The 16,113-nt window shown below is 38.7% G+C and overlaps 1 protein-coding gene across 1 annotated transcript in view; it reads right to left on the minus strand.

Moving 5' to 3' along the window:
* LOC145996064 (beta,beta-carotene 15,15'-dioxygenase-like) overlaps positions 1 to 10,235 on the minus strand; it is an 82,716-nt gene extending 72,481 nt beyond the window's left edge. Inside the window, exon 1 of the mRNA XM_083132287.1 lies at positions 10,115 to 10,235. Within this exon, the coding sequence (XP_082988413.1) occupies positions 10,115 to 10,184 (70 nt within the window). The 5' untranslated portion in view covers positions 10,185 to 10,235. The remainder of the gene's footprint in view (positions 1 to 10,114) is intronic.
* Between the last annotated feature and the right edge of the window lie 5,878 nt (positions 10,236 to 16,113).

Consider the following 16,113-nt stretch of genomic DNA (forward strand, 5'->3'; position numbering starts at 1 on the left):
TGCTGTTGTATTAAACATTGTACAAGAAAGCAGCAATGCAATACATTTAAGGGTACCAGTTAGATAAGTCGGAGACACATTCAACTCTTTTTTTTTTCAATAAAAATCATTTCTACTTACGTCATATGCATAGCAGAACATTTTTCAACATTTTTCTATGTAAAAAGCGTTATTTTTAACATTATAAGTATTTATTTGTCGTTGCTAATTCGGCGGCCAAATCTTGACTCACTTTGTCTGTCGTCAGCTGATATGCAGTATTGTCAGCTGATGCGCAGTGTTTCCAAATCTATGAGCCTATAAATGCCGCACAAGCTATTCACAAAACGTTTTGAATCGAAAATTGTTCGACAAACCATTCACGGAAGGTTAGGTTAGGAAAATTTAGAAAAATAAATTTCAACAAAAAAAAAAAACTTTCACTACACTTGAATGTATTGCATGTGCTATGAACCTATAAATGCCGCACAAGCTATTCACAAAACGTTTCTATTCGAAAATTGTTCCACAAACCATTCACGTAAGGTTAGGTTAGGTTCAGTTAGGTTAGGAAAATTTAGAAAAATATTTTTTTTTAAAAAAAAATAACATCTTATCAAACTACCGCGTGGTTGCTACACTGACAGGGGTTACATAACCGAATGCACGGAACATTTGATTCACGTAGTCGACGGTAATGGTGGCACGAGCTATCGTGCAACGGAAATGCATGAATTACGAAAAATACCTTACTTATAGGCCAAATAAGTTGCACGATTCGAAAAACTATTTCCCCGGCTTCAGAAAGTCCACAAGAACGCAATTCCGTAAGTACTTTCTCGTCTTTTCTCCTGTAAATTTGAATAAATCCGTCTCCGGCTTATCTAATCGTTACCCATTTAAGCAATTATACACCGAGTGCTCACTGAATTGTGACTACCTACCTAATACTTTGTTTGTTCACCTTTGACTCGGCGGATGGCCTGGACACAACGTGGCATGGATTCCACGAGGTGCTGATATGTCTCCACGGGAATTTGACACCATATATTCCTGATGACATCCCATACCGAGCCAACTGACGTCGGTGCAGGATACTTGGTTTGAAGAGCTAGTTCCACAACATCCCATAGATGCTCTATGGGATTAATATCGGGGGGGGGGGGGGGTTAGGGGGGCCAATTTATATGCTGCATCTCTGTGGAATGTTCCTCCAGCCAGGCAATTGTCTCGCCTTGGTGGCGCCGTGTATTGTCATCCTGGAAAATGCTGTCCCTCTGTGGGTAGAAGTGTTGTATTGTGGGCTGTAAGTGGTTCCCTAACACCTCCCAATACACAACAGATGTCACACGGCAGTCCATACACACCAATGGTCCCAGTCCATGCCAACAGAAGCAACCCCACACCATGCAGCCGCCCCTACCCACCTGTACAGCACTCACCATGCAGAAAGGGTCTAGTCTCGTGCTGTTGGTGCCACACATGCACATGCCCATCACAGTGGTGTAGCAAAAAGCATGCTCTTGGGTCCAAGCAAGTTGAAGTTAGTGGTGACGCTTCGTGAGGAGTGGGTCGTCTGATGTGGAACTTCATGCGTGCCAGTGTGCCCTGCACAGTTGGGTGGGATATGGGTGTTGTGTATCCACTGTTATACATGATCCTGTAATTCCCGGATGCAGATGGTGCGTTCGGCTGTCACGAGCTGTTTGACTCGATGCTCTCCCCATTGTGTCACCTTCCGTATGCCCTTGCAATTCTGCCCCTTGGTGGTCATTGCCCAGTTTTCTTGCCACTTTCTGTACACCTTCACTACACTGGAACGAGCACATCCGACCAGTGTCACTGTCTGGGTTATTGATGCACCTGATGCTCGGGCACCCACAATCATGCCCTTTTGGAATGATGTTAAATCCTAACCACCTTCCATTATAACGTGTGCTGTTCAACTAATATGTAGCGTTGTGTCTATACATTCACCACAATACTTCCAGTTGTATAGGTATAAATTGCGTTTTTTAAGCGATTCACAGCTCGCGCCTTCAACATACACACCCATACATTTATAAAACCTTGTCCCTAGGTTCAACACATGCAGTATCTGAAGTTCTGTGGATATAACTATTGACAATAGACAGGTATTTCTTCAAATTATAACTTAACGTCCATTTCCCTTTTGATATGTACAGGTTTATTCATATATTATTTACATAAGTTAAATCTTGGCCGTTATTCGCAAAATCCATATTTCAGTATGCCCTGTCCTCCCTTCCTGAAGAGCGTGTGTAGACTCGTGTAGCCACTGGCTTCACGAGTAAAAAAAAAATAACGCTTCAGTACCAAAAAAGGTGGCTGAAGGTATGTGTACGAGTGTACCCGCTTTCCCACATGAAATGTACTATTGAAATAATGTGAAAAGAGCAAGTGTGTGTATTAGAAGAAAGAAAGTTAACATCCCCGTCGGTTCACATAGTAAAAGAAGAGCTCTCCCAGCCGCTCCCCTCAGAGAAAAAGATACATCTTACGTAGCTGTACTCCGCCAAACATCTGAGACCCACTGCTCCCCTGCCCTTCCTATTTATAGGCCCCGCTAATGACCTAACCCATTACTGGAAACTTACCGCTGGTCGGCTGTCCAGTGACAAATCTACCAGGCGCGTCGCTTGATAATGTTCGCACGAGCAATTGGACACTCATGTATATGTCTTAAATTACGTACATATTAAATGCAGACACGCACATACGTATATTTATTCGAAAAAATACTTTGATGTATGAGTATATACAAACAATTTACTCGGACAAGACTTCTTTCACGTCTGATTACTTTTCTAGAAAGTTGGAAACACTGACTCTCACGTTGTTCCACGGAAGGCGTTGAACACAATTGCTGTGCGTGTTGCATAGAGCTGACAGCTAAGGGGCTGTTGGCCACTATACCCCGAAGATGTTCACTTCGCTGTGCGAACACTGATGCAAGCGGCAAATACTTCTTACATTCGGCACCATAGTGCAGCATATACAAGGCATGTCTAGGGGGACTCTAAAAGGTATGTTCTGCATAGTTGCAAACTTTAGCTAGAATTCCCTAAACCTGCCGGATTTTAAGGGGGAAAGGGACAATTTCCCCTAGCTCCTTCTTTTATTACTTCAAATATAGTGTGATTTGGGGGGAAAATTGTTGAAAATAAGTTGAACTGTTAATTTCACTTTTTTTATTGAAGATGAAGTTACAAGGGAGAGGAGTAAATCTGCATTCAGTACAAAAACATTATTGTGAACACTCGTTTGTGAACCGCACGCGACGCCACTGTCATCTACCTACCCCAACGGCCAAGAATCCAAACGTACAGGAATACATAGACATACACAACATTACCAAAATACATGACACTAAAACCGACCGATACAATTAAATTAATTAATTAAACATATAAAATAAAAAGGATCTAGTAATGATCGCATCATTACACAGTCGGGGTGGTCGCAATTCAGTGAGCACTCAGTGTATTTTACTTTCAAGATTTCTAAATGTTTTGTTGCTTTATTTGGTTTTTGCATAATATGGATTAATTTTCCCTTTACAATATTGAATATTCTAGGCTTACTAATACTGTGTGCTATGGGCTAGAAGAAAGTTTACCTTGGTAGAGCTCCCACCAAAAAATGGTCTGTCATCTATGGGCCATTACTGCCAAATCTATATTTAGTATATACATGGCAACTGGCTGTGTTGTGGCACAAGTCTTTCGAAACGGCAAACAAATACCAATGAGCTATTCAAGCCCTTAGAGGGCATATTCTTTTCTTCTTCTGAAATAGCTGTTCCTCATGTGTTGGTTGCTCTCCCCTCCACTGTGAATGTGCTAACGAGTGTCCAAATTCCCATCATAAGGAAACAGCAAACTCTGGCTTGCAGAAAAAAAAAGCATGTGCTGTCACCAGCGCTCCTCTTGGTGGGTGGAAGCACTCGTGCCTGTGATGGTTGCCAGCAGACAGACAGGCCACCAAACGGTACTAGTATAAATCATCTGGGGCCGGTTGTATAAACATCACTAACTGGAGATCAGATTTGATCTACGATCCGGTAATGAACTAAGTTCAAGCTTCTATCATGTTGTATAAAGCTAACTGTCGATTTGTCGATCTTAGATCAAATCCTGATCTTGGGTCAAAGAAATACGTTTGGCAACATGGTAAATCCAGACATGTCGCTAGTGTGCCTGTGATGTTGCCAATTGTCCAACACTGAACAGCAAACATTTTAAAGTCGGTTTCGGAAAATGCATGTATTTAATATTTGAATAAAGAATAAATCTGAGGTGCTGGATGTAGTATATATTCGAACATGTTGCAAATTTTGTAACATCACGTAAATTAGATACTAAACGGCCATTTATTGCTTGTGCACGTTCCACATGGATGATTTGTCCTTGACAACGAAAGCAACTATCGGTTCTCGGTTGCAAAGGGGAGAAAATATGCTTGCATAAATATATTTTTTTTAAAAAAATATGTATTTCTTTTTAATGCTAAAAAGAGATATAATAACTTTGTTATACTCGGATTTGGAGCTTTTGTTCATGTAACGAGATGTTTATTATATTTATTTTGTGATTACACGACAACATGTTACAGGTGGACCATTAGTTCCTGTAAGTAATATAAGGAATTTTCCTTGCACTTGAATAGCCTACGTTGTGAAATGTAAAATGTGTTTGCATTTTCCCGAATGGAAATAAATATTGAAACAACAGTGACGCTTGTCCTCTCGGATGTAAATTATGCACAAAACAAATAATATTCGAAATAAAATATGTGTAATTTATATATCGGGAGAGAAAGCTTTACCAACTAAAATGGAACGTGCTCGGTTCATAAAGCAGTAGATATATACACTACAAGCAAAGTTACATGATCTGTTCCATTCTGCGGACAACATTGAATTGCAATAATACTTGGCTGGATGCAGTAAAGCGAAATGGTAATATTTTTATACTCCCTCTTCATCCCAACGCAAGTTTTACAATGATATCATATCAACAAGAAAATGTAAGGCGGTCTATTTTCGGTTTGTATCAACACTCGATTGTTCTCAAGTTACTTTTCTCTGATCGTGCAATTAAACAATGTTACAATATGTTGTTGCAGCTATTTAAGGCAAATCTCAAGAAACAAATACAGGTATTTCAAACAGTAAATAACAATGACACACGATATATGGAAAGAAAGAAAAATGGAAGAAATATTTATCATTGTTCACCTCGTTGTGCATGCTTCTTCTTTTATTATTATGGAAACAGAATTTTATGAATTGATTCTCCCGTCTTGCCGCATACGTTCACTTGCAACACATTTTACATGCAAATATTCGTTAGTACAGCCATGTTACAACAGCTGATCTACGGTCAATGTCTGCTGATCGGAGAAAAATCGCGGATCAACTTTGATCGCAGATCGCAGGGACTGAATCTCAGTTCATCTTTTATACAACACAAAATCGGAGTTCAGCGTGATTGCAGATCAATTTTACTGGCTAATCGAGGATCAACTGTTTTATACAATCGGGCCCTGGAAGTGTAGGTGTGGTTTTTGCAGCTGCCGCATTGAAAACATTGACTGATAAGTGCTGAAGCAAAGTATGAACTGAAGTGTTCCATTTTTTCCCCCTGGAGAATCTAGTCAGTGTGTAAGGTTTGATTTCTGTTTTATTCCAACAGAGAGACAGCTTTTAAGCTATTGTTAATACACTTTATAATATCACAAATAAGAAGACAGTCCTTCTCTTCAAGAAGAATTTTATTGCCTCTTCGAGTTTGTCAATTTAAATTTTCGAACATATGCGTCTTCAAAAATTTGCACCAAATTTGAAGGTACATGTGTAGATAACAGCCATTTTTTGAGATCTTAGTTGTAGGATGTTGAGAATTTTTTTCGGGGGGGGGGGGTAATGGATAAATCACTATCTTTCTTACATGAATTGACCATGTTGATAAGACATTTGTGTATTATGAGTAGTTCATTTAACTTGATTTATGTTTATACAGTAATGTCATTAAAAAAAACATGTTACTAAATGAAAGCCACACAGGCAACTTAAAACCTTGAACTTAATAATATGAATGTAGGTCATGTTGCCTGATAGCAGCAAGGTTTTGCAAATAAGACCTGGACTCTTAATAGGTCACGTACTTTGAGGTCTTATCCTTTGATAACCTTAGGGCAAAATAAAATGTATAAGAAAGACATTACTAGCAGCAAACAGGATATGAGATTCATTAATAATAGCTTATTCATTCCACCAAATCTGAGAACGTGAGGAAAAATAACACAGTACTTGGCAACAAAAGTGTTCCCCCTAGATAAACATGAATGCCTCGATTACAAGGCAACAATATTAACCGCTATGCTATCAGGAGTTATTCTAGAGTTTTTGCAATATTTTAAAATATTTTCCATTGCTTTTCTAGTACTCTAGATTATTGGCCACGATGAGGATGAATGACGAATTGATGAAATAGGTAAAGTAACCAAAGAAACAACTAACAGTCACAATAGAATGTCCACAGTCAAGGGCGTATCTCCAAGGGGTCCGGACCCCCCCAATTTATTTACTTTTTTTGTGAATTCTGAAAATAACATTCCCTAAATTAAATACTAAAAACAAATACATTGCATTATGTACCAGACATAAAAAAAACTATTCACAATGTGTGAAACTCTATTTCTAGAAAAACATGATTCACTTCATGTTTTTGTTAAATTTCTTCAACCTTGTCAGTTAAATGGAGCTGTCCGAGTGTATTCCAAGCAAATGATCTTCTAACCGCAGTTGAAAAGGGGACTTTCTTAATTGTACTCTTTATCTCAGAAAAGTTTTTGCTTTACTGTTCAGTTGTCAAAAGTATTTAGAGCCTTCATCACAATTTAGCTTCTGCTCTTTCTTACCCAAGAGATGTCACAGAACTGCTTCAAGGACTTCTTGAAATTTCAGTGAAATATTTCATACTGTTTCTGAAGAGTGTCAACAGACATTCAATTCTGAAATTACGATTCGAAGAATAACAAAACATAATAATAATAAATGAGATAACTATCGTCGTATGGGCCTAGGAGGATGGACACCCTGGCTGGACTCACCTCCCAAATTTCCTTTCTGGATACGTCCCTGTCCATAGTTCAAACAAGATTTATACCTACGACCAAGTGCCATGCTCAAGTGGGGTAGGGGGAGGGGAGGATATGACCCTTGAGCCTAGTTTTCTTAAAATATGAGAAATTTGCAAAATATAGGACTGCAAACCTTAAAAAAATCTTGGCATGTTACAGTTAGTATCCCAGGTTTGGCAGTATGATACATGCTGTCTATGTCACTTGTTATTTGTCAGGTTCAAAGCTTATTTTCCATGCCCACTCTTATGTTCAGATTGTAGGGTGTTTTTGTCAATAAACACGAAGTGTATAAACGGGAAGTCAAGAGTTAATATACTACATAGGTTGTAGTCTGTGCAAAGCTGCACTATCGATGTTCAACTGTTTTGGTTCTCGAATATAATTTTTTGTAGCACTTGTGTTCGTCCGAGTGAGAAGCACAATAAACTTCTCGGAATAAACTGTAGATGTTCTTTTATTAAACCAACACAGATAGGCTATTCACTTGAACTAATGTTTAAAGTGCAATCTGAACCAGTGGTTGTTTTCAATGTTGTTATTGTATTTTATTGTTGCTCATTGCCTTTCTGCTTCTTTGGGGTCACGTTGACAATGAATTATAATTAAAAATGATTTATGAATGGACGAAGTTCAGCCTGTGGCTGCTCTACCACTTAAAGCGGCAACTAGATGTTGGGAAGGTACAGTAAGAAAGGAACAACCACGCCCAGGATAGAACTCAGACTTGGAATCTTCTGTTGTTAGAAAATGGGTCGATTGTTCAACGTGATCATCTGCCTAGGCGGTTAATTTTATTATTACCATTCTTGTACTCCTCACAGGAAAAATTCAAACATATCCCTAAACGAGATTTAATAGATGAACCATTCCGTATGAAAGTGTACAAACAATGTTAATTTTATTTTTATTCAAAGCATCACTAGTGAAATAAAATTAAAGGGATTTATTAATACAAATATTACTTTTGTTTCAAACCTATTACTTTTTCTGGTAGAAGTGGGATTTCCCTACTAATTAATTCTAATTTTCCCATTCATTGTTTCTATATCTTGAGCTCTGAACTATCATACTTAATTTCTGAAACAAACCTTAGTTTGAATTTTCATAGCCTTTACATTTTTCCATAATCCTACAAAGTAAATAATGGATGGTGTCGCACCCGTCACAGGCAAAAAATGTTTATAAAAAAAGTATATAGTAATATTTTGAGAAAATAAAAGCATCTAAATGTCGAGTGAAGTTTGCTTTGTAAAAATAAAATAAAATAATTTCAATAAATTCATACATTTCACAGTTTTTTCTCTGAAAGACTGAGTAAGTTCCTAAAGTCAAGTCTCAGAAGTGTCTAAGAAAATAATTTAAAAAATAATGTAAATTTGTGTGAATGTCACAACCATCACAATGAAATAGCCCAGGTATTATATATATATATATATATGTGTGTGTGTGTGTGTGTGTGTGTCTGTGTGTGTGTGTGTGTGTGTGTGATACCCAGAATAAATGATCACAAGTGGGAATTTTTCAGTCTATGTATAAAGTGGCTCTTAGGGTGTACCCAGCCTCTAATAAAATGGTGGACAAGACGTCCGTCCAGAGGGTAATGACAGTCCCACAATGACCGAGATCATGAATGTGTGGAGCACTCCCTCCCCTCTCTGAGCCTCTATGGCGTATTCCATTGTGCATGAAAATGATTTTACATGTTAATTCAAGACAAAATTGTTATAACTTTGCAGTACTTCTGTTGGTAACATGCTACAAAAAAATACATGATTAATTGTAACGGCACTACGTTACTTTAGTATGTGAACCACTTTGATAAATTCACGTGCTCAGTTGTGTAGTTTTAGGGAGAATCCAGACCGAAGCGTCACGGGTCCTCCGCATGCGCTACAAACAGACCGAGGCGACATGATGGCCGGAAGAAAGCACCCAGTCCGAGTGACATGGAAGCGAAAGGTTCAGCTTGTCGTGTCGCTTCGGTAAAGATTGCATTTATTTCTGAAGGTTGGATTACACGAGAACGTGTCCCTTCGGTCGGAAAGCTCCCTCAAACTTGCGTGAAAGTTACACTGGGCAGCGCTCGAAGTTAAGCCAAATTTTCTCATTTTTTACCTCAGGCGCTGATACTAAGAAATAATGCACTATAGAGAATAACAGTTGTGTAAACAGTTAAGTGAACTTTTCAGACCGAAGCTACACGGCGGTTTTAGACCAAGACAACAAGACACACGGGCTCCTTCACTTTATAAGCAAGAGGGGCCTTCCCGATGGCGCAGTGGTAGCGTCAGAGAGTAGCGTCGTCGCCTCGGTGGAGGCACATAGTGGATCCCACTTAAACTGTAGGTCCAGTCCCGATTTGCCATACTGTGTATAGAGTGGACTTAAAAACACCAAACCAGCCAACTTTATAAGCAAGCTTTCACCGCGATCATCAGATTGAGGCGACAACATGCACGCCGTTAAGGGGGATTTCAGACCAAAGCGACACATGTCGCTTGGATACGAGCCAGTCAACAGTAACGTTTCACACTACAGGCCGCACAAACCTGCGTTCGATTGATGAAATCCCCAAGCGTGAAATCTCGCTGAGAGAATGGCCCAGTCCGAGAGACGGGTGCAGCTTGTGTCGCTTTCCTATTGCTTATATGATTTGATTTTTGTTTCTCTAGCGCCGCTTTTCTGCCACTTTAGGCTAATCGCGACGATGTGGATGAGGGATGACATTATGAAATTGAAGGGACGTTCATAATGATTAATGAACATCCACGCCCAGGTCGGGATTCGAACCCGGGACGTCTTAGCGCGTTGTGATCGCCACGGAGATCAGCACTAATTGCTACAACAGCCCTTAGGGAGCTTGACACGATTGTCTAAAGTTAAAAATCATTTTCCTCGCACAATTATTACTACTAGTAATAATTGTGTACTTATTATTATACATATAAACGCTAGTTTAGCTTACCAATGACCTTTGCCTCCACAGGTGTGACCTGTTCTTCTGTGCTTCGAAAAAGCTCCCCAAATTCCGGCATTTTGTGCAGCACCCAGTAGACACTCGCCACAAATAGACCCGCACAAGCAAGAGATGAAAAAGTTGTGCGTAGTTTCTATATCATTATTGAACGCGCGCTGCGTGACTACGTTATGAAACTCGTATCAAAGTACAAGGACATGTTATTACTGTATTTTTTCGATGCCAACATCCGCGATGTAGTGGTTAGCGGGGACGTCGGAATTAAGGTGACCAGATTTTCAAAACGAAACTGAACATTTTTTATATTTTCCTGAAGAAAAAAACGTGACTGCAAAATGTACACATTTTAATATAAAAACTGTTTCGTCATAAATATTTATGTTTTATAACTAATTAAATGAGCTAAATACTGTATAAATAACTTGCATAATATGTAGGATTGTCAGACATCCTCTTTTTCCCGGACGCGGCCTCCCAGATGGCGCAGTGGTAGCGTCGTCGCCTTGTAATCAAGGGATCCCGGGACCGATACTCGGTGGAGGCACATAGTGGTTCGGATCCCATTTTAAACTGTGGATCTAGTCCCGATTAGCCTTACTGCGCATACAGTGAGTCTGATGTCAGGTGTCGGGAGGAATATGAAAAAAAATGCAAATGTCCTACATTTTGAGCGTCACACACGTAATTTTAATTAAGAAAATCTGTTCTTCGATCCAAAAAAGAGTAATCAAAAGAAATAACATCCATTAAAATTGTGTGGAATGAACTCCCATACCCAACAGGAAAATTTTCATTCAGACACTGAAAAAATAGTACCAAAACAAAGATTGATAAGTTACATTAATTTCTGAATATTTGGTTGTCATTCCAGACAATAATGCACATGTTGAGCGAATGTTTTCATTGATATCTGCACAATGTAGTGACGAAAGAAAGAAATTTCTCACGGAGTCTGTAAGATGTTTGATGCTGCTTCAGTATAATTTCAAACAGTACAGAGTTCCATAAGTATGTTTTGACTAAATCTGAAATTTTTAGAAAAATTGGCTCCTCCGAGAAATATGACTGAAAACACGTGTGGTAAGAACTCTATTGCTTATTAATGATTACAAGTTTGGAAATTTTACATCTCACAAATCCTTTAATTTTTTTTAAAACTCTAAATGTGCCAATTTTTACATTATTTACTAATATGTTCCAGTAATGTGTATTACTTACTGCGAATGATTTCTGTCCTACATTTTGTGATTGGAAGTCCTGCTTTCCCCTTATAGTGATCTTGTGATTCTAACAATATGGTGATACGCATTGCACTACAATCGAGCGGTCCTTTAGAACTGGAAGTCGTTCATTGATATCTTCTTCAGTGCATTCTTCTTTTCAAATAACATTGTGTAAAAGTTTACACACGTGTGATTAAAGTTCACCTTATAAATAAACATAGCTTTCATAGTTTGTATTGAAAGAACGTTTTGGTCATTTTGTCCACAAACCATGTACGAAAACACTCGTTCAGTTAGTGCATTAGTTCCTGGTAGACAAAGAAGAAACTCCAGTGTTTTAAGAAAATTATAATGTGGCACATTGTTGATATTGAAATGTGAAATCATTTCTACCCAATAATGTTTACTTGATGGTAATAGTAGAGAAGGTGTATCGTTGCAGTGGCGATAAGTCATTGTCAAAAAAATGGGACATTTTGGCGCCTCGTTTTACGTTTATAAATAGGGACGGACCCCTCAAAAGGGACTGTCTCGGCTAATACGGGACGCCTGTTCACCTTAGTCTGAATGTAAGGGTGATTTACCCCTCCCCCTCCTACTGATCAACGTGGGGAGGAAGATAGTCTTTTTGCCCTAGTAAATAAGACTACATATTTTCCAACTTATTCGTAACCTTGTAATCAAAGGGTCCCGGGTTCGAACCCGGTGGAGGCACATAGTGGTTCGGATCCCACTTTAAACTGTAGATCCAGTCCCGATTAGCCATATTCTGCATAAAGTGGACTGAAAACACGTACTCAATCAATTTTCCAACTTGTCTTTGGTTTTGAAGAAAATTTGGAGAAATATTTTTGCACTAGAAAGTGAAGTTTGGACTCAATATGAATCGCAATCAGGTTCATTTTGTACAGTCACAGACATGGTTGCATCAATTCTATTAGCTTACAGTGGGATGATTCTAACCCAGAAGTGTCCGTGACTGTATAGGCAAGGCAAATTGATTTAAATGGAGATTTAAATCAGGTATTTTTTTTAAAAAAATAATAATAATTATGGAGTAATGTACATAAGGATTTTGTAGATATTAGAATCACTTTTGGTGAAACTACATTAATCTTGTAATCATTTAATTGTTTATTAGGCTCTAAGAAAGATAAAGAAAGGAAACAAAATAAATGTACTGATGGTGTGAAGCTCACACGAAAGGGAATAGAATAGAATAATATTTTTATTTTCTACTGAGCGACGTTCAGCTCTACCACCTAACTCAGGACTAAGTATTACAAAGTACGATTACATGTGTAACGTATTAATCAAAATGGTTTAGAATAAATGAAATACATGAGAAAAAACTAAAAACATAGAAGCACACATACCAATTCACACACACACACACATAAATAATGCAGAATCGTGTCTAAAAATGTAAAGAATAGTGTACACAATACGCATTTATCGTGATGTCAGGCGGGTGTATGGATATTTTGGGGGTTTAGCCATAAGAGGAGTGACTTAATCGTTGTTCTTTCAGTAAGTATAGTATGATCTTTTCTTTGAAGTGCTTGATTTATGTAAACTGTAAACACACATAAATAAAATAAACTTCAATGTTTTGTATGGGCAAAAATAGCAAACATAATATATCTTATAATACCATTAAGCCTTGTTTCCGTGATATGAAAAACTAAATATGCTGACCAAGGCAGTAATTTATTTCATTAAAAACATAAACTAAACGTAAAGTTTCAACCTTCTAGCAAGGTCTTCTTCAGACTCTGTATCAAGTACAAATGTAACAAGATACAAAAACAGGGCAACAAACATTACTCCCTCCAGACTATTAGAAAGATGTTCTGGAACTTTCTAGCAGGTGGCTTTACCTTGTCAACTGTACTTTCACCTAAAAGGCTAAACATATTTACTTCCATATAGAATGTGGTTGGACTTTTTATCTCACGCTCTTTTTCCTTCATTTTTGTTCCTTCTCCTCTCCTCTTTCTCTCTTATCCTTTCCACTCTTTCAAACACCTTCTTCTATTCTTTGTTTATCTTCAGTCCCCCATTCCAGTTCATTGTGTCTTCTTCGCCTTTCTTCTCTATTTCCTTGGCCTCCTTCCATTTTCTCACTAGTATTCTCTTCTCCCTTCCTATATGCTTAGCCTCATCCCACTCTATGCCATGTCCTGTTTCTCTCGTGTGTTTAAATATCGCATTTCTCTCTCTCTTAAGTCGTACATCATCCCTATGTTGTTTCAACCTGTCTTTCAGCCTCTTTTTCGTTTCTCCTATGTACACACACTGACATTCTTTACATTTCACTTCGTAGATAATCCCTTCCTCTTCCTCTTCTCTGTTTTCCTTTGTCTTCTTTGCATTCTTCGCTATTACGTTTAGTTTATGTTTTTAATAAAATAAATTACTGCCTTGGTCAGCATATTTACTTTTTCATAATAATCTCTCTCTCTCTCTTTCTCTATAATCCTGGAACCGATTTCACTTCCGGGCCTCCTGATACCATAGTAACAAACATCGTCGCCTTGCAAACAAAGGGTCCCTGGTTCAATTAACGGTGAAAGTAAGTTGTACACGTCCCGATTAGTCTGACCAGTATAGAACTTAAAAAAAAAGATATCAATTTTGTTCTTTAGATTATGTCTTGTGTTAAGTACGTCACTAGGGGTGTAAGGGGTGAACCTTCCACGTAGGGCACCCAATTGTCAACCTCACTTCCATGTAGTACACCCTGGACTGCATTTTGCAGACTAACGAGGCTCTGGCGTCTGGACCTACTGCCAATATAAGCGTCGTAGGATTGTGTGTGTGTTGTCCTGTGTCTTGTCCTTGTATGTGCTGAGTGCCCATTTACAGTCTCAGCTTTTAACCCAGGTAAGGATATTTTAGTTTTCAGACACGCTTTTATTTTTGACACTATAAGGGTCTGGGCCTCGTATAGTGTGACTGACGGGTGCAAAATAGCCTAAGTGCTGACGCACCCAAAAATTTTAATTAAAAAGAAAAAGTTCGTCGCTAGTTTAGCATAGATTATTTCTGTCAGTTATACGTATCCATCCTCTCAGTGTCTTGAGCTGAAAGCTGATTTTATTCGTGTGAGGCTTACCCAGCCTCAAATCAATTAACTGGGGTAACCTTGGAAAGGGAGGGGGGTAAAGGCACTGTGGTAAAGGCGTCCGGGGCGTGATGCTGATCCCATCACCTTTCCAAAATAGCCAAGATCGAGAATGTCTAGTGCCCTACCCTCATATTCATGATGCTACTCGAGATTGGTTCGTAGACATTTGACTTATTCAGTGAGTGTCTAATGTTTTATATTTGTGGGAAATTGTATCTAGATATTGCTGTTTGGAATATCAATGCTGTTTACTTTCATAACCCGTTACATTTCTTATGAATCTTGGCTCTGAAAATGTTCTGACGAATCGAGGGAAATTTCATTTCCATAAGGGAATTTTTCATTAGATAAAGGGAAATTTTCTCTACGTAAGAGTGAATTTGTTGCATATGGAGTTGCCACCACTGAACAGCCAGTCAGCTCACGCACCGTACGATGTTCAGACCAACGAGCCCTGTGCTGCCTGCTAAGTAATCGATAAAGTATGGTGTATTTTCCGTTTCAATCTGTCCAATATATATGTTTATTTCATTCGTAACATTGCAGAATTTGTGTATGGATGGCGTAAGTTGCTCCGTGCAGAAAATTGTGTAAATGTGACACCTGCCCCTTTCAACGGCTTTCAATAAGTCAAATTTCTACAGTTCCGTGAATAAAGCATAACAGCTAACTACATTTTTATAAAGAAAAATGACCCCTATCGTTGCAGTACCTAAATAATGCCAATTTCTATCATTCCGAGGCTATTTCGGCTCCGTGGTCACATCACCCACCCTCGATTTCGAGCACATTTCAAAATATTTTCGTCCAAAATGAAGTTTCTTCTGAGAAAGGAAGTTCTAAACTATCGCGGAAGGTAATATTTAGAGTTGTACGTGCTACGAAACTTACATTTTTTTAACATTAAAATTCCTTGCCTACGTAACGTTAATACGGTTTTTCATTGATTCATGTCACAGGCGCACGACCCGCTGTTCGTTCAGTGCCTTGCCTTGGGTTAAGAGGTAAGTTATCTTCCGAGGTTTAATTTTTTGGTACCTTCCTAATGTTTCAGTGCGGAAAATGTGTTGGGCAGGTTGCTCCGGGCAGTTCCTAACATGCCTTCCAAACGGACTCTATAGAGAAAGGCGGGGCCGCGGTAGCGGAAGGGGGCGGTAGGTTAATTACTCCAGGGGCGGGAAATTTTGACAGCAATTTTCATGACATTTCTTGGGGTACAGCCCTGAAAAACCGACTTTTGCATACATCCATCGGTACGAGTGCTACGAAACTAACATGGCCGCAAGCAGACTTCCACCTCGCAACGGCTACATCTCGACTTTAAACGGATCTACAGTCGTAAATACTTCTTTCCGCGCTCCAGAATTTTGTTCTTTACAATTTGCAACACACAATCTTCATAAAAAACAAAAAAATTCTTGCGAAATCGAGGGTGGGTGATGTGACCACGGACCCCAATTAGGCTGTACAGTTTTTACATTTCATTATAGTTTCCTGTTTCATTTTGTTGAAAAGAAACAACGGGAACGATTTAATTTTCATGTGTCAATCTTCTGGACGTAATATCTTGGCTTTCTAGAGTTAAAGCAAATTTAAAGATTCCGAATGTTTAATGATTTTCGTAACTTTAACAG

Source organism: Lepisma saccharinum, chromosome 12 (assembly GCF_977018435.1).
Source record: "Lepisma saccharinum chromosome 12, izLepSacc3.1, whole genome shotgun sequence".
NCBI classification, from domain to species: domain Eukaryota; kingdom Metazoa; phylum Arthropoda; class Insecta; order Zygentoma; family Lepismatidae; genus Lepisma; species Lepisma saccharinum.